Source organism: Triturus cristatus, chromosome 3_1, assembly GCF_964204655.1.
Source record: "Triturus cristatus chromosome 3_1, aTriCri1.1, whole genome shotgun sequence".
NCBI lineage: Eukaryota > Metazoa > Chordata > Amphibia > Caudata > Salamandridae > Triturus > Triturus cristatus.
In genome coordinates, this window is record NC_140583.1 from 648,092,749 (window position 1) to 648,120,097 (window position 27,349).

At 46.9% G+C, this 27,349-nt stretch overlaps 1 protein-coding gene across 4 annotated transcripts in view; it reads left to right on the top strand.

The window, feature by feature from the left end:
• Nucleotides 1-27,349, top strand: part of PAQR5 (progestin and adipoQ receptor family member 5) — a 72,284-nt gene that overhangs the window by 8,205 nt on the left and 36,730 nt on the right. For all 4 annotated transcript variants that reach the window (XM_085644652.1, XM_085644654.1, XM_085644653.1 and 1 more), the window contains one exon: nt 13,158-13,284. In XM_085644652.1, the coding sequence (XP_085500778.1) occupies nt 13,158-13,284 (127 nt within the window). The remainder of the gene's footprint in view (nt 1-13,157; nt 13,285-27,349) is intronic.

A 27,349-nucleotide genomic window follows, 5' to 3' on the forward strand; every position in this document is an offset into this window, starting at 1 on the left:
TTGCAGAAGATAGAGGATGAGCTAGCAATGCACACATTGTGTGACATCAGGATTAAGGTATATCTCAGCCTAGGGTTCTAGGGTTTAATGTTCTGTACGTATTGAAGGGAGACAGAAGCTAAGTGTGCACCAGTGTTCTCAGTTTTCTATATATCATGGCATCTTTGAGGCTTGGACATGGTGATCAAATGGAACGTGACTGAATGGAAAAAAAGTTGATGGCATGGGCGCTTTGTCCCTATGATAGATGTTTGCAGTGCTTAATTTGTGCCGGTGGTTCCCATGGCACTCCGTTTCGTGTACCGGCACTTGCCTTTCATCAACATACTTTGAACCAGAGCAATAAAGAGAAAAACACAAAAGAGGGAAAGAAGAAAGCGAAAGATGGAAAACAGTGACAAAGAGAGAAAGCAGGCTTGAAAAAGAAGCCTTAGGAGTGAGATAAAGAAGCAGGAAGCGTGGGGTTGTGGATTAAAGAGGCATGAGGTGGAATTAATATTACCCAGGCTGGGGATTTAACACCCCAACTTTTGAAAGCACCAGACACGAGCTACTGAGCAAAACATTTGGCCCAACCACTCATTCTTCTACAGACTGGGCACTATGTGAGTGAAGGAGTGGGTGAAAAACTTGATATATGGCTCATTTTAGGCAAAAGGCTTGGGTGCTGCATTATGAGTCTTGAGTCAGGAGCTTGGACACTGTAAGATGTAACTGGGCAGAGTGGCGACTTCTCCGCTAAGGCGGAGGAGCATATCCCACTGTGCAGGTCCAAGAGGAAAAAATAAAATGGTAACTCACTGTTCTCATTTTATTTTTCTTCTTGCTCAGCTGGGTAGGGTGGGGCTGCTCTGCTCACAGGGCAGGGGAGGAGTGGTTTGCCCACTCCAAGTGCGCTTTGGCCGCCATCTCGGGCTGGCCAAACCGTCATGCGCACTTTGCATGTTCTCCATGCAGGCTGTATTACAGGCTGCATGGAGAACATACCCAGCATCCCCTTCTCTGGCTGAGCACCGATCCATGGCACTCCGACAAATCACATTGCTGCATCGCTAACGGGATGCTGGGAGCCAGGTGCTTCCTGCCCTGGAAGCGGGTAAAGAGGAGGAGGAGGCAGCAGACAGGTAGGTGTTTATTTTTATTTTTTCATAATTTCCCCCCCGACTCTCCCCTACCGCCGTTAAATACCAGCCGCCACTGAATAGGTGCTTCTGAACCAATGTATATAGGAGAACAGTGATCTGTATGTGAAGGAGACAGGATCAGGGATTTGGAGATTGTAATGTGGGGCAGGATGTAACGGGGTCGAGATCTTTGGCACTACAGTCCAGTGATGTGTGACTTGCAGAGCCTTGTCAGGAGGACCTTGTTCAGTACTATGCACCTGCATGGGCTTGGGGACTTGTGCAATGTAATTGGTTAATATTTCATTAGAATCATGAAAATCCTTGTCATCTTTGTGTGTATATCCCACGATCTAATCTTTCACACATTAATGTCTGCACAAGGCTCCCTGGCAACGTCATAATCAATGATGTGCTATTTGATCCATTAGATGTTGCCACTGGGGCGCTCTATATAGGGTGGGTAGCCTGATATTGCAGTGTTTGCCTTGAAGTCGCAGGCTTAAGTGTTTACTGCTTATACACCATGACCGGGGTGTTATGTGGCCGAGCAACCTTGGAACTCTAATCCAGTGATGTGTGATTGAAGGTAGCTCGGTTGATTGCTTAGGCCCCCTCTAATCCAGTGATATGTGATTGGAGGTAGCTGGGTTACTGCTCGGCCAACTTACCTGAAGGAGGGTGCTGCTGTGGGGCTTGTGCCTCACGCCCTTTTGGCATGTGTCTCTGCAAGTCAGTCTATGTTGGGCTCTGACTGCCTGAAGATCCACTCTTGAATGCATGCATGTGTAAAGGGAGTTATCTGAAGGATGGGCATCAAAATTTGGCATTATGTTTATTGGAAAGAGCATGGTTCTTGGGCCTTGTGTAAAATAGCCTTATTATACCGGTTGTTAAAGGCCCTGAACCCAAGTTATAAGCCTTAGCCGCAGGTGACGGCCAATAACAAAGGAGAGAACCTTTAACAACCGGTTTAGCCTGAGGCAGAAGGGCTAAAAAGGCTATTAGAACATTCCACCCACTTAGGGTAGAATGCTCTAAATTAAAAAAGGAGAAGCATAAAGACAAGCATTGGAATGTTGAAGCGCCAGGCTTATACCAGCCGGTATAACCCCAGAGTCACTCCATTGTCTTCAATGGAGCTCTCCATGTTCTAATGATCCAATAAAGCTTACCATAGTGGGCTCTATCCGCCATTAAAGGTCCGCTCCATGGGCAAGGGAGCCCGAATTTAATGCCGGTATAGCCAATCGCGGACGGTGCAGGTAGGGGCAGGGGGAGGGGGGGGGGGGGAATTGAGAGTGAGTCAACAGACAACGGAATAGGATTACATTTATTTATTTATTTAATTTTACTTTCCATCATCTGTTGTCTTCGCCCGCCTCACCGAGCTTAGCTGCCGCTGGGTATAGCAAAGCTATGGAGGGCTATAAGGCTATTAGAACATTCCACCACTAGAGGGCAGAATGTTCTAACAAATAAATCAAAGACCTCGCGGGGCCTGAGGGGCTTGAAATCCCTCATGCTCTGTGAGGCCTTTGTTCACAGCAAGAGCTGTGAACTCCAACATTGGAATGTTGGCGCTTCCAGCTTGTATTGATCATTAGAAACCCGGAGCAACCCATTATTTTCAATGGAGCCCCCAACATTCCAATGTTCTAATAGTCCTTGGACTGATGGTACTAGTGGGCTATATCGGTGTTAAGTACTGGCACTTCTGATCACTGACCCATGGCCCTCAGTATTATTGTTTACATGCACTAGCCAAGAATCTATTCTTGCGTTTATTTAATTTTGTTATCAAGACTATGGGCTAGATGTATCAAGCATTTTTCAGGTCGCAAACTGTTTGTGAACGAAAAAATGCTTTATGGTATGTTATCCATCCCAAATTGTCATTCAGTAACATGTAACCGAATCGCAGATTGGAATTGCAAATACATACTGATTCGGTATTAAGAAAGGGCATGTTAAGGCCGTCCCTTCCTAATACCGAATCGGTATGGTATGTATTACTGCTTTGCGACCTAATTCCGGTAGCAAAACAGTAATACTTTATCACCAGTTTAAAACGTGTAGCAACACATTTGCAAAGGGGGAAGGGGTCCACTAGGGACCCTTTCTCCTTTGAGAATGTATTTCGTAGAGCACTGCTTAGTCTTTGTAAAATGATAACTGCAAAGTTTCATTTTTCCCTTTTAAATATATCCCATTTTCCTTTAACGAAAATGGGCTGAATTAAAAAAAAAAAAAAATAGCTTTATTAAAAAGTGATCACAGACCTGGTGGCATGCTGACCTCAGCAGGCCACCATCCCTGTGATAGCAAACACAACATGATGATGGATGGAGTGCTGAAACTTTTCAATCACTCACTCCCAGTCACAGATCTGGGTTTAATCCATTGTTCTTTTGCTCACAATGCCACCCCAGTTTGGACCCAGCCATATGCAAATCAGTCTTTTCCCTGTTCCTCATGGGAATAGTCCTCCCTGGACCAGAAACTAGCATCCTGGGATCAGTTTCGGGGTATTACCCCATATCAGCTAGGCTAGCTTGAATCCAGTGGCACAGCAAGCAAGGGACCCCTGTGATGGCAGCAATGCCTAATGGATTGCAAATTGTGACCTACCAGGTTAATATTCATGAGTTAGGTCTATTTGCGACCCACTAGGAATCATTAATGAAAGTCGAAAGTTTAATACATTTGGAATACTGATTTCTTAATTGCGGTTCAGAGAGACTCACAATTAGGAAATCCTTATTCTTAATGTTAGTATATCTAGCCCTATGTCTTTAATACAGGCGTATTAAATAAGAGTAGTTAAAGCAAAACTGTGGTGAAAACAGGAAGTGCCTAATATGGTTCCTGCAGTAGGACCCCAAACACAGTGGTATGTTGTTTGATGCGTTGTACTGACTCGCATTGTTACGTCATACATCCCTCTCCTGAACCAACCTGAAGCATCTTCACAACTCGCCCCTGTCGCTGCTGGCTGTGAAGCCCGTGGCAGGGATCCTTTGGGGGGGGGGTAGGGGGGGGGGGGCGGGTATCCAAACACGACTGTTTTTTTTTTTTTACTCACAAGCGGCGGTTCCTCTAATAGTGGGATCTAAATGTTCCTGATCAGCAACCAGCTTGCTGTGTCCCCTAGTACCCTAAGGCATGAAAATATTTGGACCCCAACCAGCCATCCTTGAGACACGGGTGTATCAAGATCTAAGTTCCTGTCGAGCTTCAGTAAAATCTAACTGTGACTCGCCAGTCTAAAGATACTAGTTCACTTTATTACTACAGTCGGTCAAGCTCTTACTAACAATTAGCTGAAGATGGTTCAAGACAACTAAACATTTCTTAAAAACGTGGGCTGAGGATATGCAGTTAAAAAGCCAGCGCTCCCACATTAACTCCTAGGACCAAGACCTTTGCCAGGTGCTCAGGAAAATAACTGCATAGACTTGTCGTGCAGTATAACCCAAACAAACAACTGGGATGTATGACGTAACAACGTGAGTCAGTACAACGCGTGCCGTTAGAGCAGTACCACAATGCTGACCACCGCTCCCAGGCTGGGCGCTTGTAGACTTGCAGTAGGCTGCTGAGTGGGCCATGGCAGCCGCCTTTACTAATTTCATTCGTCCTTCACTCGGGCAGCCTTCAGCAAATAGGAAGTGCTTTTAGGCAGAACTTTGTCTCAGCTTCGACCTACATAGGGAGACGGTATATGCAATTCCACACCCTGAGGGGCATCGGTCACGTTGGTCAAGGTTGATCAAATGCTTTCTGCTGTAGTGTGCCAAGGGCTATGTATACATTGTTTTGGAGCAGCTGGACAGCGGTTCAACACCAACTGGGAACTGTCTTTCCTTTGACAATATTGGCACCCACGTTTAAGGGTGAAGGCTGTTTTTGCAGACTTTTCCCTTTCCCGAGACTTGTGGTAAATAATTTAATTACCGGAACTTAATTTGATGCGGAATATCTATAATAATAGCTCAGTAAAATAAGAGGCAGAATCCGTGGTATTAGAGGTTCGGAACGGGCTTTATTCCAAAATCAATTCGAATTGATGGACTCCATATTCCATCACCACGAAGGTTCAGGAAGTGAAGGGCTAACTTTATTGACAAGTAATCATTTTTATACAATAGGCATTACAGTGAAACAGATGCAGAAGGCGTAACAGTTGATAACAAAGATAAGAACATACATGCGTAACTAAAATGGGTGTAACTGGGCGTAACTTAGAGAACGTCATCAGGTATGATGTCACAATAGGGTGGTTCCATGAAAGAATTTCGCAATGTCAGCAGAAATACTTGGCAGAGATGCGCGCGCAGCAGCATGACGTGTGATTGACGTGCGACTAGGGGGTGAAGGGGACTTGACATTTAGCTCTACATGTGGAGACAGAAGTCTGGGGTTATGTCAACCTAATCCCAAATCATATCTAACATCCTATGTTTAAAGAACTGTGTTATCCAAAAAGAGAGGTCTCTTAGGATAGAATCTTATTCTATACTGACTATACTGACTGTTAGTGCGTGTACAAGCGTCTAAGTGTCTACACTAGATGCGAGGGCAGAAATCTTCCATAGTAACAGGGCTATGAATTACTTGCATAAAGACAGAGAAGCCAGGCCTTTTGCTCGGTAGCTGGAAGAATGTTTACTTAAACTACTAGACAGGAATGCATTGGGTAGAGGAGCGGAGCAGAGCAGATAATCTTGAAGGTGAAATACAGTTTTTGGCAAGCAGACAGATCGAGTCAGGCACCGTTAGCCGCGCAGGGAGTAGGACAAAGTTCATGGATACAGATGCGAGCTCAGACTGGAGCTTTCAGAGGCAGAAGGCAGGAAAAGGCTTAATGGCAGAATCAGGGCCTACTCGCCTGGACTGTAGAAATGGCATAACTGAACCATATAAAGCCGGTGGCCTTTCATACTTAGGAATAGAATATCCGGCCCATTCATGGCTGATCTGAAAGAGGACATGTTGACGGTGGCCGCACATGTGTTTGCGTCTTCATAACTGGAACTGGAGGAAACATACATGTACTTGTGATTTATACATGAAACCGTTGGGGTCCAAGATAGGGGACATAACTGATCATAAAAATCCATATTTCCACAGACTGCAGAAACATTTTCATATGAAGCCGGGTGCTGATTCTGTTTCAGAGGCAGACAGTTCACATTAACCTCTTCCTGAGGCGGGCTGTGTGCGAAGGGCACAGGAGCACAGAAACAAAGGCAGCTTTTCTATGAGCTGAGGAGGGCCACAAACACCATTGAACCACAAGGAGGAACCAACCCAACCTAGCCACAACAGAGACAACCAAAAGCGAGAGTTCACTCTTCGGGAGAGAAACACCGTCACTGGCATCCATCACCACTATTAGAGAATCCAGGCAGACACTTGCTACAAACTCACAGTAACAGCAGAAAGGTCTCTAGGAAGGTGGAATCTGACTATATGGTTGCCCCCACTTTTTTCCTGGTGTTTTGCTGGTTTATGACTTAGTTGGACGGGATCCTGCTATTCAGGGCCCCAGTCTATCTACTTTCTCTGTAAAATGGTTTCCATGTACATTAGGTACCTTTCTAATTGGATTCTGGAGTGCCTTATAAGGCCCTAGTATATGGCACACTATGTACCTAGGGCATAGGTACCTCAGAGGCCTACCAGGGGCTGAAGCATGTATTATGCCACCCCTGGGAAGCACTCCAAAATGACACCACGGGCCTGCTACTGCAGCCTGGGTAAGGTGGTGCTTGCACCCCTTACAGTGTTATAGGCTACCTACATCCACTATATATACAGACACATATAAACCTATAAGTCACTCCTACGGCAGGCCTTGACAATCCTGAAGGCAGAGTGCTTGGTTTTGTGTGAGAGGGTGCCCAAGCATGAGCTGAGCCCCTCTGCAGCTTTCGGAAATACTTCCTTATGGCTGTTCTGTGATACATCCATACCATATACTCTTAAGTGCATTATTACCTCGCGGTAAATGCTAACTTTGCAATGGCTGCATCAAAACATGTCGTGTTTGGTGTCAAACATCTTGGAATACTACCCCTCTGACAGTTCTGGTGGCGGGGGTAGCATTCCACCCTTCTAGAGGGAGAGATATGTTCACACTGGTCAAACCCGATAGGACTTTCCTGAGCCCTGGCATCACAAAATGGATGCCTCTGCCACAGACACTGGTCTGGCCTCCTGCTGCTGACCGAAACTCCGGCAGGGGAGGCCTGGACAATAGGTTTTCTGTCGAAGGGAGGTGTAACCACCTCCCCAGACAGGCAGATGTGTATTGGGGCTGGGCGGGAGCACTCTCTGGTGCTTTGAAGTCCTGCACTGGGGGCACATTTGGTGTCCCTGTGCATAGTCCAGTTCAAACCAGTTGCAGGGGCTACCTGCCCCTGCTCTGGCGTGAAACTGGACAAAGGAAATGGGTGTAACCACCCCTCTTTCCAAGCCCACCCATAGGTGGGGCCTTAGAGTTACTCCATCCCCTAAACTTGGTATAAGTATAGGAACCCAGTCCCTAGGACTTTGGATTACCCTGGACGAAACTCTGCTACGTACATCCTGGACCTTCGACGTTCTATCCTGACTAGAAGACTGAAGAAATCTCCCTTGGGGTCAAGGAGTGACTCCCCTGCTTGGCAGGCACCAAAGAAGCAACTGACCAGTCTGCATCGCTGAAGCTCCCGCTGGACGCTGAAGTCTTTTTATCACCAGAGGTGGATTTCCAGACTTCCCTGAGGCTACCCTGAGTCCACAGCAAAGCTGAGGCCCGTGGCTATCGTGGGGGGACATAGAACTGTGACCCCTGGACATTGTGAACTTTTGCAGCAACACTATCTTCTTGGTCTTCCTCGAAGTTGTGATTTGGGCTCCGAGTAGCCCCAGCCTTGAGCATCTCCTGCACTGAAGATTGTGGGCCTCCACTCCATGAGTGACCCGTGGGCCTGTTTCAAGTGCGACTACTCGAGGCTTCTTCGCGATCAGTAGCCCGTTGGCAAGCAGGTCCCCACGAAGGCAACTCCTCTTCTTCTTGGGCTTTCCTGGTTGCTCCAGACTTGCCCTGACTTACCCTTGCTGGGTGAGTCCCTCAAACCTTGCTGGTCTGCACCGCAGTCCTTTCTCTGAATTCCAGTGACTTGCTGTTGCCAAGGCTTGTTGGGTCCAATCTGGTCGCCAACACCGCAGCACTCAACAGACTTCGTGGGTAGCTCGAATCTGGCTCGTGGACTTCGTTGACGCCTCCTGGACCTCGTAGCTGAAGAATCAAGACACCCGTCAACTCACCTGAAGCACCCGACATCTGTGGGCATTGGTCCATCCTGCCCTCGGTCACTGGCAAGTGACCCAGACTGTGTCCCCTCTGCTTTCAGGTTCCTTCCTTCCTAGATCTAGGCTTGGATCTCTTCGGACACTTCTCCTCTTCACGGCAGCAGCAGTTCTTTGCAGGCTTCTATTGAAATCGACGACGTGACCCGACACCAAAAGACACCTATGCACCCGGCTTCCCTGGGTGAGGTAACTCGAGTACTCCGGTGCTCCCGTGGGTGCTAGCCCTAGAACTGCTTAAGTCCAAAAGGGTTTGGTCCTGACTCGAATCTAAGTGTCCCTAATCTTTAAATTTCCAACCGTAACATTGCCCATAGAAGCTAACGGGAACCCGCGGTTGTGTTTACACACTGCATACAGTCCCCGTGGGTCCCCTGTGTCACTACCTTGGGTGGTTCCTTGGGGTCCCAGCGATTCTACAGGCTCTAGGCCTTGTGTCTAGTTCAGTCGTGGTTCTTATATCACTTTTTTGGTATATGGTTTGGTACGCCCCTATGGCTCAAACATGTATTTGTGCTATTACTGATGCTTGCTCACTTGTAAACTAAGTACTTTGAACTCTAGCCTCATAAAGAGACTAGAGGGGTGTGTTCTATCTTAAATACATATATTTTAACTATATACCTTGTGTGGTTATCTTTTCATTTGATCATTCAAGAGATTATAGACTGGTAAAACAAGATGCTTTACATTCCTTCAAGACTTAGCCTGAAGGCTGCTCTCCATAGCTACCACTAGGATAGCTTTCAGTAAAGGTTGTCTTTAACCTATCACCATAAGGGGTTGTTTAGACTGGTACAAGGTGCCCACTAGAACTAGTGGACAGCATATATCAGGCCAACTTCTTACAAGGTCAACCTAGGACAATCATTGCAATGCGAATCCCAGTTTTTAGACCGGATGAAAATGTTATTGTAGTTCAGAAAAGTTAATCTGTTTCTTCTTTGAGAAATACAAATGGATAATATTGTGGAAATAGATGAGGTTGTGAACGTAGTCACTACAGGAGGGGTGCAGAGTTAGGTATCCCGCATCAGCAGTGTTAACATACCAGTCCAAGCATCCGACTGTGAAGAAAGTTGCGACCCTTCCTGAAAGAGACCCTCCCCTGGTACATCTGAGGTCTTAGCTAGTCACCCGGCCCCAGTGCTGTGATCTACTTATCCTGGGACCCTTCAGCTCGACAGATAAATGAGAAAGGGGAGTGGAAAAAGAAAAGTTGGCTGAGGAAAAGCATGTGGTTCAGTGAGACAAGTTGAAATGGAGCAGGTGCACATGGAGAAAGCTGGGGCCTATTATATAGAAACAGATAAGTTTATGGTAAAGAGCCTCACACTTTGGGTGCCTGACCACTGTACTGCTGTTGTGGTAAAGGCAGATACTCCTATATGCTAGTGGGGTCTAGGCTCCAAGTCTAAAAAATATACGCCATCTATGAAGCCTGTTTTTTGATGAATCGTTAAGGGCAGAAAATACCAAATGACGGCAGACTTGCCACTGCATAGCGGCATTGTGGATCTCACACAAAAGGTGATGGGAGGAATGCTTGCAATTTGACTAACCACTGGCACTTGGACGGGGTAGCATCCCAACCCACCGCTCTGTTGTTCACCATGCCCCCTCAGTTTGGGCCAAGCCATATGCAAATTAGTCTTGGTCTTGCTCCTCATGGAAACTGTTCATGCTGAACTACCTGGCCAAGTCCTCCCTGAACTGAAGCACAAGCAACCCAGGACCAGTTCCTTCCTGTTGTGGGCTCATCAGCTGGGTATAGCTTGGCTCCTTGGGCATAGTGAGCATGGGACTCACGTCTGGGCATACCCATGCCACACAGGGCGGTACATGAGACACACAGAAGGTGATGGGAGGAATGCTTGCAATTTGCCTAACCAGTGGTAATCGTTGGTGGTAGTATCCCAACCCATCGTTCTTTGGCCCACATTGCCAATACAGTTTGGGCCCAGCCATATGCAAGGCAGTCAAGACCCTATTCCTCATGGGAACAGTCTAACCCGAGCTGCCAGGCCAGGTCCTCTCTGAACCGGAACATAAGCAACCCAGGACCTGTTTCACCCTAGATATGGGCTCTTCAGCTTGGTCCTAGTGACACAGTGAGCATGGGACCCACGTCCAGGCATACCCATGCCTCTTGGGGAGGTACATGAAACACACAAAATGTGATGGGAGGAATGCTTACAATTTGTCTAGCACTGACAATCGCTTGGGGTAGCATCCCAGCACATCGTTCTTTTGCTCACCGTGCCTCCTCAGTTTGGACCACTGGCAATTGCTACCCCCGAGCGATATCTAATGGTCCAACAAATTCCAAGCATTTCTCCAATCGTGTGTTTCAAGCATTGTGGATCTGCCGTCCCTTATGCCAGTACTTGCAATAAACCCCCAAAGTAGGGTTCAGTTTCTAGAATAACATAACTAACCACCCTTGTACAGTTTTTGTTTGCTTGGAATCATAATGGTATACTAGGTTGTCCTGGGCAGAAAGGATGATGGTGGAAAAGTTGTTGGAGAGGCGACATTGATTATGATCCTTCTTGGGTGCCATTTTCAGTTGCATCTGGTCCGTGGAGAAGGTTTTCCTCCAGGTGAAGCTGCTGCTGGTGTCTTCACCATCATTCACTCAGCCTGTCCTCTATTCTCTAAATGAGGCTGAGGAAGGTGAAGTTGGCCAGGTGGAACACCTGTTGATTCCCCCTCCCACCCATCCCGATGTCCTCCTGCTCAGGCATAAAGATACCACAACATCTTGAACGCTTCCCCTGCTCTAGGGTTCCTGCAGTTTCGACGTCGCTTCTAAACCTATGCACCCCCTACATTTTAACATCCCAAAGGCATAGTGCAAATGTGCTCTGTGGGCAAAGATAAGTTGGTGTTGCTGTCAAAGTAAGGGTTAGCATGTAAGGTTTACCAGTGAAGAGGTAAAAGCAGCTAGCTTATCAGCAGCATGGAAGGGACTGCGGAACCAGAGGAAAGAAAAGCTCAAAGTATAAAGCATGAAGACTCCACTGATTTCGGTCTTAGCCGGACTCCTGTTCAGCACTGTCTGAAGTTCAAAGTCTGACAAAAATATCTACATTTTGGAACTAATGGATGCATGTCACTACTAATAACATAAGATTTGGTAGACTGTTCTAGCTGCTGTTAGTTGAGAGCCTTCTGGACCCTTGCCTGATGGATTTGCATCATTATCTTCCTAATGATACCCGTGAGGCAGACCCAGGCCGATGGCTTTGGTATGGAAGCCGCGAAAAGCCTACATGGTGACCCAGAAGAGGCAGCACAGAGAACAGCCCCATGAGTCGGAGCCATTCCTAACAGTAATCCTAGGACTTCCAGTATACTAGGGAACGTGGCCAGCGAGAAAGCTGTGGCTAGTGGCTTCAAGCCAGGGGATAGAAATCCTGCAGGGCACAAAGCTGGTAATACAGAGTAACAAGGTGTCTGATAAGATTGTGCAGATAAGACACATGGGGAGTTTTCTACGTTCCCTGGAATAAATCTAGGGCCTCATTCTGAGCTGGTCAGTATATTAAAGTTTGAACTGATTTGTGAATAACGTTGGTGCGGTAATTGTGCATACCTTTAAAATTCTCCAGGTTACATCTGGCAGAATTTGTACTTGGCAAATTAGTTATAACGAGGCACAGTGAGTAGAATGATGAGGTGGTATCTCCGATTATGCACATTATCCTTGGTTCCAACCTAGGAAACCTGGGATTATGCAATAATATCGTCTCTGGTAATAATAGCCAGGTACAGTAAGGGATTTACCTCAGAACAATATTACTGTGTGACAATTTGGAATGAGGTCAAATGTGTACAAATGACTGTCCTGTGACATCCGACCGCAATCCGATGGCATGTCTGATGCTGCAGTGGTGTCCTGAAACGCACCCAACAGTACCAGACAAGGCGTGCATGGATGGCAAGAGGGGTACTGACTTGCAGGAGACCCTGAACTAATCTCTTAATAGGCGAGCAGGCACGGGCGATCTAGCCAGACAAGGTTTTGGAAAGAGCAATGTGGGTACTGTCAGGTGACCTTTAATGACTGGTCTGGAAGATTCTCTTTTCACGCAGCACCTTAATAGGCAGTGACAACATTGAGTTTGTGTGAGGGGGTGTTGAAGACTCTTTGTATCGTCTTCTGGGCAACAACCTCTTTGAGTTGGGGATGCTGGATGCTGTCATGACGGAGGCTCAAACAGCCCACGTGCAACATACTTGCGAGGAAGCCCATACTCCTCAAAATGGGGGTCTGCTGGGGAGTGTAAAGTAATCCCAACCTCACCACGGGTGACATCTGATGGGATGAAATAGGTAGATGTTGAAGGCAGGATATGCTATTGGAGGGAGGCACAGATACAACAGAGTTTAGCCCAGAAGCTGACTAGATGCTTCAGGATGTTTCGGGGAGGCGGACTGATGTACCTTTTTGTGGCTGGCATGTTTCTGGTTTCAATTGAATTCTGTGCAATTGACTGGAATCTACTAGAGGTTCATCTGTCTGTCTTGGATCAACTGGATCATGAGCAGGAGACGCATGGATACTAGGGGGGTGGGTGAAGAGGGGCAAGGGGAGAGTCTTTTTTCTCCTTGTGGGTGGGCATGTTTTTGTGACTCGCCTGCTTCATCATGACATTATTTCATCCACAGGCTCCGCCATTGCCTACTCTGCCTATGTATTCCCAGACCGATGGCTGAACAGCAGCTACCATCAGTACTACGTACCCGTGGCTGTGGCAAACTGCGTTGTGTGCACCGGGATTTCCTGTTATTCCAGGTAAGAGTTTAGAACATCTAGATCGTTTCACGGTCCGTGACCTGGAAAATCGTGCCCTATAAAGCCCATCAAACACAGAAACTCTGGAAAGAGGAAGGCGGAATGTCCAGCTTCCCACAGAGACCCTCCTGCTCCAGCTGCAGACATCAGTATACCCAAGAAAGCCTCGAGTACCAAGATCCAAGAGACTAATGAATTCTGTGCTTTGCAAACCATGCAACATAGGGGCAATCAGCAACCCTATCATCTCACGCCATGAGGCACAGCAACTGGGTGTGCAACTGAATCTCCCAAGGCCAACCGGCCTTGCAGAGGCTCAAATCTGAACTAATCATCTTTCAGACATATAAACCTGACACGGTACTGACTCCGGGCCAGCCCTCCCGCCTGGTTAAGGTATGTAGCCTAATCTTAGGATTCTAAACCGGTTCAGTGCTCTAAAGCTGCCTCCTCGAAACCCCGCTCAGCCTTCATCCTTTTGCGTTTGACCAAATATACACTATTGAGTTTGATGATAACACTTATTGGGTATGGGCTAATGGACATTTCGCTTTTTAGTTTGCAATGTATTCATGGTTAATTTTTTTTTACTGTACTTTAAGCGGGATCTGGTACCAGGTATTTTTAAATATATTGCAAATCAGTGAGGAGTTTTATAACAATATAAACTATTGGAAGGAGTATAAGATCCCATTTCTGCAGGATCTTTTATGGACAGAGTATGGACAATAGCCTTTACAACTCCTAAAATAACACCAAAAAATAGATTAATTGTATTGTAATAGAGGGCATGTTCCATTTCCTTTTGGCACAAAAGCATACACGCAAACTTCTAAAAAGTAGGAATTGCTGTGATAGTTTTGTAATCTTGCAAGCAAGGAAGTTCGTCGAAGGCACATGGCTCAGCTGACACTTCAAGTAAGGTGCAAATATCGGCATTTCCTACCACCCTTACGAAAGGTGCTGCACACTCGTGGACCAAAGTATGAAAACACCTATTGCAATTAACATGCCTCCTGTGCACACCATTCACGTTGACCCTGAGCACATCGCGACAATGCTATCTACGACTGTCTTCTTTCCATGACAGGTAAATTATCTAGAATGGAGATGACTGCACAGATAGGCGCGAAACTAGATTTTGTTCTCCACCAAAGAAAAAAAAACAGTTCTCAGAAAATAAATTCTAGCCAGATACACCAGCTCACAGGAACAGCTACACAGCTGTACGCATAAAGTAGATAGAGAACATAAGATCCTTGGCTTTCTTGTCCTCATTTGGGGTGTGAAAGAGCACATTTGGGTCGTTCACCTTCACTTCATCTCATGGCAGCAGAACAGTCCTGTCTCTGACTGAGAGATATCTAAATACAAAATAAAACAGACCCACAGAAATCCGAAAATAGAGTTTTTGCCCCATTTATTCATGCATGGTAGACCATGGTGGTCCATGTTCACCTCCCCTACAGGCGGCTTTAAAACAGTGGCTGAAACATGTTGTTCAAGTATGAGAGGATCAATTATCATCCCCAAACTTTCTGCTGTTTAATATTTTAATGATCACAATAGGCAGCCTAAATAAGGATTCCTCATGTTTGACCTCAGAGTATTTTTATTACCTTTTCATTATCTGTCTCCCCATGCTTTTTTCCAAACACAGTACCAAAAAGATCTCCAGAAAGTGCTTGTGTTGCTGTTACTGTTGAGTAGGTCTGGATGAGGTGCCGATCCGATGATAAAGCATGCGACTCAGATGGGTGAGGGCCCTTTAACCAGACGTATCTTTGCAGGTGAAAGTAGACCGTCATTGTCCATTGCACGTGACTAAGTGAGTCTATATCTCTGCCACTACTCAATGCATGCCATCTCCAGCTCAGTTCTGCTCAGACAGATCGGCTCCTCCTCAACTCCAAAAGAAAAGGGAGAAACCGTGGCCTATTCTCAGGTGTGTAGCGTCTCCTGTAGCATCTCCTGATGCCTCCAGTTTCATCCCTGAATTTGGGAACGCCAGCCTAATCGGCATCTAGAATAGGGTCATCCAGGCTTGTGCCCACCTGTTGAAAAGGACCCAGAAATTTTAGCCCGAGCAGGGCGTCTTCACTGTTCATCACTCCCTTTAACACTCCACAGCTCTGCCGTCACTGTGCTGCCGCCCGAGGAGCCAGAGAGGGCAGAGGGCACCACAGAGCACTTTCAGCACGCCCAAGAGCATGGAAGCCAGGCAAGCAGTTTGGTGGGGGAGACTGCCCTAGCCAGCCCTGCCTTGGCTTTTGCTGGTTTTAACTGGACTTTCTTTGCTGTTTCGCTCCGGTCATGTCAGATCTTGCTCCTTAGCCAGTAGTTTTCTGCCAAATCTAGCACATCACATCTATCACTACACTCGTTTCCAGGAAGAAGAGGTCAAAAAGGACACCTGAGGAACATGAAGGACATTCATTCATCTTCATCCGCATATTAGAGGTTTAGAATCGTACAGCCTGCATCTACAGCCTACAGCTTGGGTGGCGCCAGCGGTAGTAGCGGCAAGGTCTCTAGGAATGAGTTAAGTCACTTGAAATCTCTGCTTTTCTCATTTAAAGTTTCTTGTGCATTTATTGGCGTCTTCAACGCTCCTGTTGATTGTACTATATTTCTTCCAACTGCAGTCCTCGCAGGCCCATGCCCCTCCAAAGTGATCTTCTGTTTTTAGTCAAATTCCCTTAAGCCTGGTTGGCCTGACGGGCACTCATACAAAATGGCCTTGACCAAGTTCCCGGAAAACCATTAACAAGCTCCGGGATAGGCTTATGGTGATTACATTGTACAAACGTTACCGGCATCTACCCTGGAAATTGGCTCACAAACCTGACTTCAAAACTAAGAGCTTGCGCAAAGCCAAAATGCAGAGGCAACGTAGACTTACAAAACTCCCATTGAGCAAGCATCTAAAAACTTCAAAACATAATTAGCTTCAGGACCATCTGGAATCTTCATTCACTTCTCCTGTTAAAGGCATAGATAAAATCCAGTCTCATCTTTGATAGCCACTTAATCTCTACAACTCAACAGCAAAATGTTCTGAAACTTTTACTTCATGTATAATCGAGCCCTCTTCTCAAATTTGCCCGCCACTGGGAAAAATGTTTGAAGTAAGAGTGCAAGTGCATCATGGAGGGGTGTATTGCGAAGATCACTCCGTCATTTATTTAATTTCTTCATCCCTACCTCAACCGTCCCCGAAGGATCAAACGCCACCAGCAATCAGTTGTCTAATTCACTGAGATTGCTTTGCAGTGGACACATTTGATTTGATTTGAATTTTTGTAAAGCCTAAAAAATACCCTAAAGCGTCTTGGCTCTAAGTAACAAGCTAGAAAAGACCACAGCTCAAAGACCACAGACACTATTTATTAAAAAGCCAAGTTTCTAAAGACGTCTGGAAACCCAGAAGAGAAGATGCAGTTTTAATCTCCAAAGGAAGCAAGTTCCAATTTCGAGTGGCACAAACCACAAAGCTCCAGCCTCCACAGGAGGAGAGTTTATGCGAGGACACCACCAGATTTCGGGCCGAATTGGACCCAAAATCGGATGCTGCTCACTTGACTGTTTTTACTCAACTCTCCTCAGTAGAACAATCGGAAGATATTCCCTTGAACAATCATGTTTCAACCATCAACCTCATTGATTCTCTGTTTACTATAAAGGCCGGCTCTCTAGGCCTTATCAACACAACACTCGCCACCTCAATGCAGGCTTTAAACTGGCAATAACCTAAATTAGAGCTTCAAGTTGATCTTTTACAGTCACTATCCACAGGCATTACTAATTTGGACAACAAAATTGGTAACTTGCAACATAAAATGGACTGCATACAAACTTTTCCCTCCGCCAATCCTTCCCTTTTGTAGCTACATTCCGTTAATTGATAAATGATGCACCCTGCACAGCCCTATCCCCAGATCTTGGCTCCATCTATTTCTCAACATGTGCAGAGAGATAAAGACACAACAAGGAAAGTGGACGCCAGCAGCCAGGCACTGATTCAGCCGAACAGTTTACAGAATTCATATGACACTAACTGCAGCTATGGCAAGACGCCCATTTAGAAAAAAAGAAAAGAGAAAGCTAAAAAAGCAACCAAAAACTCAAAAGGAAAAAACAATCGTACTTCGAAACACCCATAGTGAGCCAGCAACTATTGGGAAGCAGTTGTACCCAATTTTGCAAATAAAACCTGCCTGAGAACTTGTCTAATTTTAACACTTGAAATGATTCCCCTCCTTCTGGTTCTAACCTGTCGGGTAACATAATCACGAGGAGCCCCAACCACCCAACGTGGAAGGCATTAACATCGGGCACCTTCCACCTCTGGAACCAGCAGACATCAGCAAGGGCTGATCTCTGCAATTAAAGGGAGATACGCTCTACTCGGCTACCTTCAACAAACCCTACAAGCAGCCCAGACAAGACCCTCAGCCACCAGCTTTGTAATCAATCTTTCATCCTATCCGATCTCGCAAGGGGGGCTGTATCATTTGACGCTAGTGGGGCCTTGCTGGCTGCTGCTGCCAAACCTAATCAAAGAGCAAATAATGATGTCACTGGAGAAACTCATAGTGGTGAGTAACACTTTGTGTAACATCACTTAGTAGGGCATCAGTGGCAGGTGATACCAATCGAAACAACGTATCGGGCCCGGCCATAAGACCCACCATTGTTAACCGCCCCAAAGAAGAATCCGCCCTCAATACGCTGATTTTCTCACCAGAATATCCATGTAGGAGGCAGGTGACATCCTCAACCACGGTCATATCCTCAGCCTCCTTCATCCTTGCTGTAGAGAAATGATGAACCTGGTCATGAATCTTACCCTACAGACTGTTTGCGATTTTGAATTTTAATGACCTTATGACATTTACATTTTATTACTGTTTCAAACAAAGTTGATCGAGAAATTGTATCGCGATTATAATGTATGTGAATTTCATGTAAGATTATTAAATATTCAAACATACATTTACTTACTCTATTTTGTGAGTTTCTTTTAGTCTGTAGTATTTTGCTTTTGGGTATACGAGGTAGGAGGGTATACTGTAGGCCTGCTTCTGCCTCTCGCTCCCCTTTTGTTTCAATGACTCATTTAATTTACACATTAATGGGGGCATCCAGCGCTGAGAGAACCAGCTCTTTTCACCTAGTCCTGCAGCTCTAACAATCACCAACAATGGGCTTTCTAGAATGTTTCTCTGTTTTATAATGACTGCTTGGGCTTTGAGACCTATTGTGACATCATTCACAAGTTGGTCCCTTTTATGGGCTACCACTCCCAAGAACAATCCCCACCCTTTGTTCTCAGATCAGCCGAACAAAAGTGAAACAACCCAAGAAAATGTACAACCATTAGGAGAGAGTATGTCTACTTTTGAATCAGAACGGCTGCCTCCCTCAATGAGCCCTTTCACCAAGCTGCAGCACGCCAAAATCAACCAGGTACAGATGCAAACCAGGTGCTCATCATTGTAGCCACTTATCTCTATGCATAAAAGAACTAAACATCACATTAAAGCAGTACATGTCTTAAAAGAGAAGGGTGAAAATCAAAGTAGAGATTTGAAATTCATCCAACTAAAAACAGTGGGAACCAAACAAGTCTCACTTGCTTTCTGCATTTGTAGTGTGTCCCGGTGCATGATACGTAGCAATCCGAAAGGGAAAACACCTGCATAGCTCTTCAAACCCTATCTGCAATATTGCATATGATAGTCTCTACCATGCTATTTCTCCTGTATCTTTTGTATGGTGTTAGTTCTTGTTGTTCCTACTCTGCCCCTTGGACAGCGCACCATGTTATTTTCCGTGTTACCTGAAGAACTTTGTTGCCTATTGAATAGGTTTGTACTATACAGATATTATAAATAAAAATAATAAAGCAGAGATGTTTTAAATCATGGGCAAAGTGGGCTCCCGCCCAGGGACCCCTTATACATGCAGCTTTGTTCTGCAGAGTCTTGCCCTGCTGAACTTGAATACTTCTTAAACAGATTATGATAAACACCATTTTACTTTAATTTAGTTTTAACGTTGGTGGTGTGAAAGTCTATTACAGACATTTTATATGAGAAATGTTGTTTATTTTTCATGCAAAGTCCATAAAAATAGTTTCTTTTAGATCACAATTGGACCTCACATATGAGAAATAAGGGTGTCCTCCGAGATTATTTGCAGTGATATCAGTGAGCTGCTTCTGTGTCACAATATTGAAAACATGTCACTATCCCTGAATGTTAGATGCAAAACACATTTTGGAATTTGGACGAGTGTGTCTGCCACTGTCAGTGACCTGGCCATAGAGGGCATGAGAGAGCAGAAATTGAATCATAAATTTAAAGCTGTTCCAAACAGGGGCCCCAAAAATACGTTTGGCCCAGGACCCCTACAATCCTTAAGATGTCCCTGATTACGTGGAATAGGAGCATTTTATGACGGAGGCACAGTAAAGTTAGACAATCACTACAACCAAATGTTAAGTGTTAATCGTGCGAATGATCACGTCTCAATGCAGGACCCAAAGGAGAAGAAGACTGTGGAAGATTTTGTTTTATGCCGTGGTTGGCTTGGCTTCTACGTGCAAGCATGTAAGTTCAGAGCTCAGCATGATAGCGGTATCGGAAATGGGGCATACTTAGATGCAGAATGGCGATGATGAGAGGAATTTACCCCTACTGGTGGGATGTTGACGATAGACGAAAGAGCTGAACCTACTTTTGAAAGTGTGACATAAATAGATAGCAGAGTAGGGTGTAGGGTCAATGGCACTGGTACTCAGTGTCACGCTTTGGGGTAAAGCTTGTGGTAGAGGTCCGGTTGCTTCATTCCTGTCAGTTTGTTCAGTCTGTCACCAAGAGTCAGATTTCTGTTCAGGCAGACAGTCTGCTTCTCTGCCAGGGTGATGGAGTAAATTACTCCATTGCCCTGACGGAGGTGCCGCCCGCCAGATTTATAATCGACCACCAAGTTGGCGCTCATTAATAAAGCATTGCCAGGAACCACGGTCGCAGCAGTTCCAGTCAATGGTCTTCACTGGTGCAAGGCTCTGTCATGTTGACGGAGCCCTGCACCAAACAGTTTTCTTTATTTACAAAAAGAAAATCCTGAAGCAGGATCTTCTTTTTGAAAATAAAAAAGATAATGGCCCACTCACCATGGAAGTCAATTCCCATGGCAAGGAGTGTGTTATTTATTTTTTACTGTCCCACACTGCAAGGGTTTGCCAGGCGATGAGGGACAATAAAAAAATGGATATAGGGAAACCTAGCCATTCTCTGACCACGCTTGCTCCCTCTGGCCCTCGAAGAAGTTTGGCCATGACAGAGACGGAGTAGTCTCCGCTGTTGCCAAATCTATGGTCCACCAGTTTATAAATCGGGCAGGCAGAAAACCGTGTTGGAGTGGAGTGCCCTCTCGGCTAACATATAAATCGGGCCCTGAGTCTTGATTTCATCCCACTTCTCCCCTTCACACTCCATGCCTACTAAACAGACTCCCATTTTAGGGACCTTTTTGAATTGAGCATTTATTCAAACCCATCCCTTTTAGTTAAGATCTTTGTTCCACTCGGCGTGTGCATCCTGTATTCATTATAATCCTTGTCAATCCTTTTAATTTTAACGCATTTGTCTTGACACATGCTACGATACCTTCCACCTGTTGTGGATGAATCCTGAGTTAGGAGTTTAGTACATTTTGGGGTTGTTGCTTTTTTAAGACTTTACGAATGATGTTGTCTTATGTGAACTAGCTTCTCTTATTAGGAAGGTGACCTCTTTTATTTGGCCCCTCATTGTACTGGCTGTCTTTTTTTCTGTTTCGGTGGAAAGCAGGGGACAAAAATATGCAGGGGTGAAGTCCGGTTGTAGCAAATTATGTGGAATATTGTTAAGGTTCAGGGTGTTCAGTGTCTGGGTTTGCTCTCCTCCTGTTGGAAGCTTTGCAGCCCAGTGGATTATTAAAACATATATGGTAGCCAATCTAAGCATATATATTCATTAGGAAGTCGTAAAACAGATAGTCCGCTTAGAAATAAATGTACATATGGTTATTTGAGGAATTGAACCCAACAACATAGGCAACAAACGTCATTAGTTTGTTCAATAATGCTTGTGAACACACATGAATATGAATATATAGATGATGGGTATGGATTATTATATATATATCCCAGGCTGTGATAGGCAGAATGAAATAAAGAAGCTTTAAGTCCATCAGCTTCGTGTGCGTGCTCTCTATCCGGATGGTGTGGGAGTTGTTTGTGATATATAATATCTTTTGCCTGCTATCCAGTCAGAACGCATCCCTCCTTGTTTATGCATATTGCATTCAAGATCCTTTATTGAATGATGTCATTTTGCCTGGTTTTCACAGCAGCCTCACTCCAGTGAGTGATCGGCAATGTGTTTCCAGGAATAATAGACATTTTCCAAATGATCTAGGTCAGCGGTTCTAAACCTTTTCACTTCTGTGGAGCCACATAGCTACCAGAGGGTGAGCACAGGTAAGCTTTTAGCGTGTATCTGATTTACCCTGACTAGAGTGGCTGTCCCTTCTTGGACAGAGCGCATACCTCTGCCAACTAGAGACCCCATTCCCAACACATATATATCCGAATGCTGCAAAGTCCCATCACCGTTTGCCCTAATCCATCTCGAGGTAGAGCTCACCAACAGGTTCGAGAACCCTTTAGAAATATATGTACTTGTCATCACTCCACAACGAAGAACACACTCACATGGGTATAATGTAAATCCAAAATATGGTATACTAATCTGATGTGTTTCAACTCATGCAGCCAGTCATTTGCGCTATTGGTAACACATCAGGTGTGTATACAACAGCAAAATTTGGGTTTGCATTATACTCATGTCAGCGCATCCTTTGCAGTGGACTAACAGCTTGTGTTTGTGTGTGAAGTAACTTCATCTTTTTAAGCAGACTGTGAATTACACATTACTATGTTCTGTGGAAGGGCCACGGTCTTTGCAGTGTCTCTATCACTCCTGTTCTTCTCTTTTACACCATTCTCTTCTGGGGTCTGTTTTTATTAGATACACTTTTTTTCTCCTTTCTGAAACTCAAACTGAATTTCTCACACCTCATCTCTCTCCTCTTCAGTATGCTGTTTTCACTTTCACCTGCATGTACTTCCTTCCATTTCCTTCACTTCACCTATCCACCCACACACAATGCACCCCCTCGCTTGTATGCACTACATTTTCTTTAGCTTTTAACCTTCTCAATATTTTAACAGCTATGTGCCTCCTTCACACATTTTTGTATAATCACAATTACAGTTGGCACACCTAACCATTGCTATATGAGCCGCAGAGAGGCCAAGGATTGGATAAACATTGTTAGAAATTGGATTGGCTATTGACTGGGGTATAAACCCTAGGCAAGCAACAACCACAATCCTAGTCGGGATAAGGCAGGCAAACCCTAAATTAACCTGTGTTCACCCTATCGTAGCTTGGCACAGAGCAGTCAGGCTTATCTAAAGAGGCAATGTGTAAAATATTTGTGCAACACTTAAATAGTAAATAATTGAAAACACCACATAAAAAGATTCCACACCAGGTTAGAAAAATAACACATAATTCATTAAATAAAGATCAAAATGACAAAAATCGGGGGGAGGAGCCAAGATGGCGACTGGGATGGCAGCGTAGGCTCCCGGCTCAGTGAACCTCCGCACCCCGCACAGATATCCTGCACGAGATCCTTAGCCTGCGCTATCTGCCCGTGTTGGTGAACGCGAGCGGCGACCGACCGTGTGACCCCGAAGTTTCTGGCAGCGATACCGCCGGAGAAATGTCCGTCTGAAGTTTGCGGCCTGTGCAGCCCTGGAGCCGGGACCTCGAGTGGACGCCGTGGCCGGGCGGCAGTGTAACAACAGCGGCCTTCGGTGACTGGGTGGAGTCGGACTGCCGGAGTGGTGCGAATGTCGGCCTGCGTTTCGCCGTGGTCGTTCCTACCACTACGCGTAGCGGACCGGGTGCGTGCCCGAGGTGGCCACTCCAAGACTCTCCAGTGATTGCCTCAGCCTTCGCCGGTGAGCTGCCCGGACGCCGCCCGTAACTCGCCCCGATTCTCGCGGGCTGCTCCCGGATTTTCGCGGGCGCTGGTCCGTGGTGGGGACGACTGTGGCCCGTGACCACACACCGGACACATCATTTGCCTGCCCCCGGAACCCTGTTTCCAGCGACATGGAACCCGAGGCGCTTGGGCCTGAGTCCCGGTCCCGATCTGGGTTGGATCTACCCAGCGGCCATTTTGGTAGGACAGTGTCCACTATCCTGTATACTGGGTTGCAGCAGGATTGGGAGGGTGCGCCTCTGAGGAGCGTAGCGGAGCAAGCGCCGGGAGCTGTACTGGGGTACGGTGACCTTCTCGTGGCCCTCGGTGCCCTTCATTCCACCTTGGTTCACGGCGCCTGGGTGCTGGGGAGCAAGCTCGATGGAGTGACATCAGCGTTGGAACAGTTGCCGCCTGCCTATCCCCAGGTACACTGGGACTTCTTACACCGCGCACGAGGGGACAGTGTAGTGGCCGCCCCTGTGAATAGTGCACGCCTGGACTCTCCGGACAGTCTATTAACGTGTGGTCAGCTGGCTGTGGATCTGGTCTGTTCCGGAGGTTTTGGACCTGAGTGGGGGGTGGTGGCCTTGTCCCGTGCGCGGCCTCCGACGACTCAGGCACCATCCAAGCAACGGTCGCCTACTCTGCCTGATTCCGCCTTCCTGGGCCTGGTGTGCAGTGTAAATCCTGGCTCAGCACTGGGAAAGACGACCCTCCATAGAGCTGATTGTGTCGACCTTCAGAGCCCTCTACCCTACTTGTGTGTGTCGCTTCCTGATCTTTATTGGACGCTTTTCTTCCTGGTAACACTGGACATGGCACTGGGACGAGGGGTATGCATGGGTGGGTTTGCAAAGAGTGGCCAAGGATGAGGCTGACCCTTCAGAGATGGTTATCTATTAGGCGGGCGGGCTCGGGCGTTGTGTGCTCTCACGGCATAACTGTTAGTGTACCAAGTGCGTAATGCTCCTTACTTCACTTTGACAGGGTCGATTTCGTGTTCTGTATTGTATGCTTTGCGGGAAAACGTATGGTGCGGGAGGGAGAAGCCGGGGGCGTGTTTTACAGGCCCTCCTCCAGTTTATTAATATTCTCTCTACCCCCCCGTCTGGTGGGGGTTCTTTTCCTACTCTTTTTCTCTGTTTCTTCTATATTTCGGGTCTGGTTCAGGGGCGACAGGCACACTGCTGGGGGGGGGGGGCCGTACTCATCTGCAGAGGTGCAGGGTGGGGGGTTGGGGGGGGGATTCTTTAGTCTTTAACCCCCTTTTTCTATGGCCTCCTTTTCTTCTCTTATTCTTCTCTGTCTTTTTCTGGGATCAGCATGGTAGAACTCCTTTGTTGTTAATCACTGCTGTTTCCGGAGTGCCATAATTTCCGTGGAGTTTCCTGGGTCTTGGGGCAGGGGGGTCGCAGGCGCAAATGGCCGTGTCAGTCCTTCATATCCTGAACTTCCTGTTTCAGCGCCATTGCCTAGATAGACTGCTGTTTATTGTTTACGTTCATCATTCTGCCTGCCATTTTTCGCTGCTGGGAAACTGTTTGGCGCCTGATCCTTCCATCCTCTTCTATTATAAAATGTAAACCTTTATTATCCTTGTCTCCTACTTGGGCCGTTCAGAGACTGAGAGTATGCTAACGTCGAGATTTTGCACCCCGAGGTGCTGACTGTGATAGATTTGCTTTCTGTTATCCTGACTGTTTAGCGGCCGGCCCCGGGGGTTGTAGGCCCATACGTGTAATTGATTGAAATGTCAATAAAGGTTTTCAAAAAAAAAAAAAAAATGACAAAAATCCAATAGGTAGAACTTGGGGGAAAATGGTGCCAACAAGCAAAAAGCACTTTTGGGGATATCTGGTCACGCCGGACAGGCACATTATCAAACGTTCAGGCCGACTGAGATGCAGCACAGGCCGGCTACAGGAACCTAGTTAGGCCCGCTGAGCCAAAGTACCTTATTCCTAGTTGGAGAGCGATGCATGGGTCCGCATCAAGGATGCTTCATGCAGGTGGGACAATACCACGGTTCCGAGATGCGATGAGGCTGCGCTGGGCGGTTCTGATGCATTGGCATCGCGTATCCTGTCGACGGGGCTTGCGATGCGAAGGCCAGTGTCGAGGATCTGAGGTGTAGTGAAGATAAAGCGTCGGTTCTGATGAGCGGTGACGCTGCAATGCGGAGGTTCGTCTTCATCATCGAGGCTGCCATCTAAGGGGGATACGAGGAGCTTGCACCGGGAAAAGTATTGGTTCTGAAGCTGATGTGTCTGTCCCAAGATGTGGGATGCAGCAGGGATGCGAGTCTTTGGCAACAAGTACAATCTACATAACGGTTGCTCAGCAGAGGATGTGTCGACTCTGCTGGAGATAAACCTTAGGCCCACTTCCAAGAGTCCAGGACTGGGGTGGCATCACGTGGCAGGTTAGACTCACAGATGGATCAGTCTAAGTCCTGATGCAGGTTGGTTGGAAGTTGTTAATGTCCCTGAGACTTCAGATCATGAGACCAGTCAGATAGCCCGTGAAGTCACTGAGTTTGTGATGCAGGTCTGTGAGAAAGTGCCATCTTTCTTGCATGGTATGCCCCCACTTTCTGCTGAATTGCTGAATGTACTTTGACTGAGTGCGCCCTGGGTTCCTGCCAATCAGGTGCCCAGGGCCTATGTTCCTTTCCTAAAAACTGTGCTGAAACCTAAACCCAAATTGGCAAACCCTGGCCACATGTCAGCCCCTGTTAAATGATATCCTAGGTACCCAGGGCCCTGTGACCAGGGAAGGCCCCTAAGGGACTTATTGTGCCACCCTCAGAGGCCCTGTACCCTGACACACCCACACTGCCCTTGCAGGCTGAGTGTCTGGGTACAGAACAAAACAGAGTCGACATGGCACACATTCCTGTGTGCCATGCCCACAACACACACTGCCCTGGCATACATCAGCCACCCCTCTAGCTGGGTGCCCTATGCCAGTGGCATGGGTACAGGTGCATGAGCCCTGTGCCCCTACAGTACCCAGGTCCATTCCTGGGCACTGTAAGTGCAGTGCTGCCATTTAAGAGTATATGGTGCTGGGAGATCGTCAACACGAACTCCACAGCACCATGATGGCTCCACTGAAGACTGAGAAGTTTTGTATCAAACTTCTCTGCACATTAAACCCGCACTGATGTCAGTGCAGGATATAATGTACAAAGCACAACAGAGGGCATCTTAGAGATGCCCCCTGAACCTAACCTACAATCCACGTCTTGTCTGAGGGGCTGCCTAGGCTGCCACACAGCAGACATATTGCTGGACCCCCGGGCAGAGAGCCATCTGCTCTCCTGGGCCTGCAACAATGCACATCCTGAGCGAGGTGCTAGGTCTCTTCCCCCAGGATGGCAGGGGAAGCTTCAAAGGCATGCCGCCTTTGTGAGCTTCTCCAGGCCACTTGCTGTACTCGGCAACTGGCCCCTGGCCGGAAACCGCAAGGAAGGAAAGGGGGTGTGCCAGCCTCTGCCAAACCCACCCCTCAGGTGGGGAGGCGAGGTGAAGCACATCTCCGGGCTCTCGCCATCTTGAAGATGGGAAGCCCTGCCCAATCAGGACTAGGCTACTGCCCCCCTCCCACAGGAGAGTGGCAGGATAGGGGGTGTACCCACCCCAGGGCAGGGACCCATTGGTCCCTGCCCTTTACCTACCTGTAACGCTCCTAAATTCAGTATTTAGGGGCACCCTGAACCTTTCTTCCTTAGATCCAGATTCCAAAACAGCAAAGAAGATCAAGAAGCAAGAGGACCTGCCCTGCAGCTGCCAACAAGAGGAAGACACCAACTGCTTTGGCCCCAGCCCTACCGGCCTGTCGACCCTCGTACCTGCTCCTGCTAAATGGCCAGCAACATCACAAACCCCGGTGGACCTGGCTACCTTGTGACTGAGTATCTGGGACTCCCCCGAGCAGTGGTACTGCTCAAAGC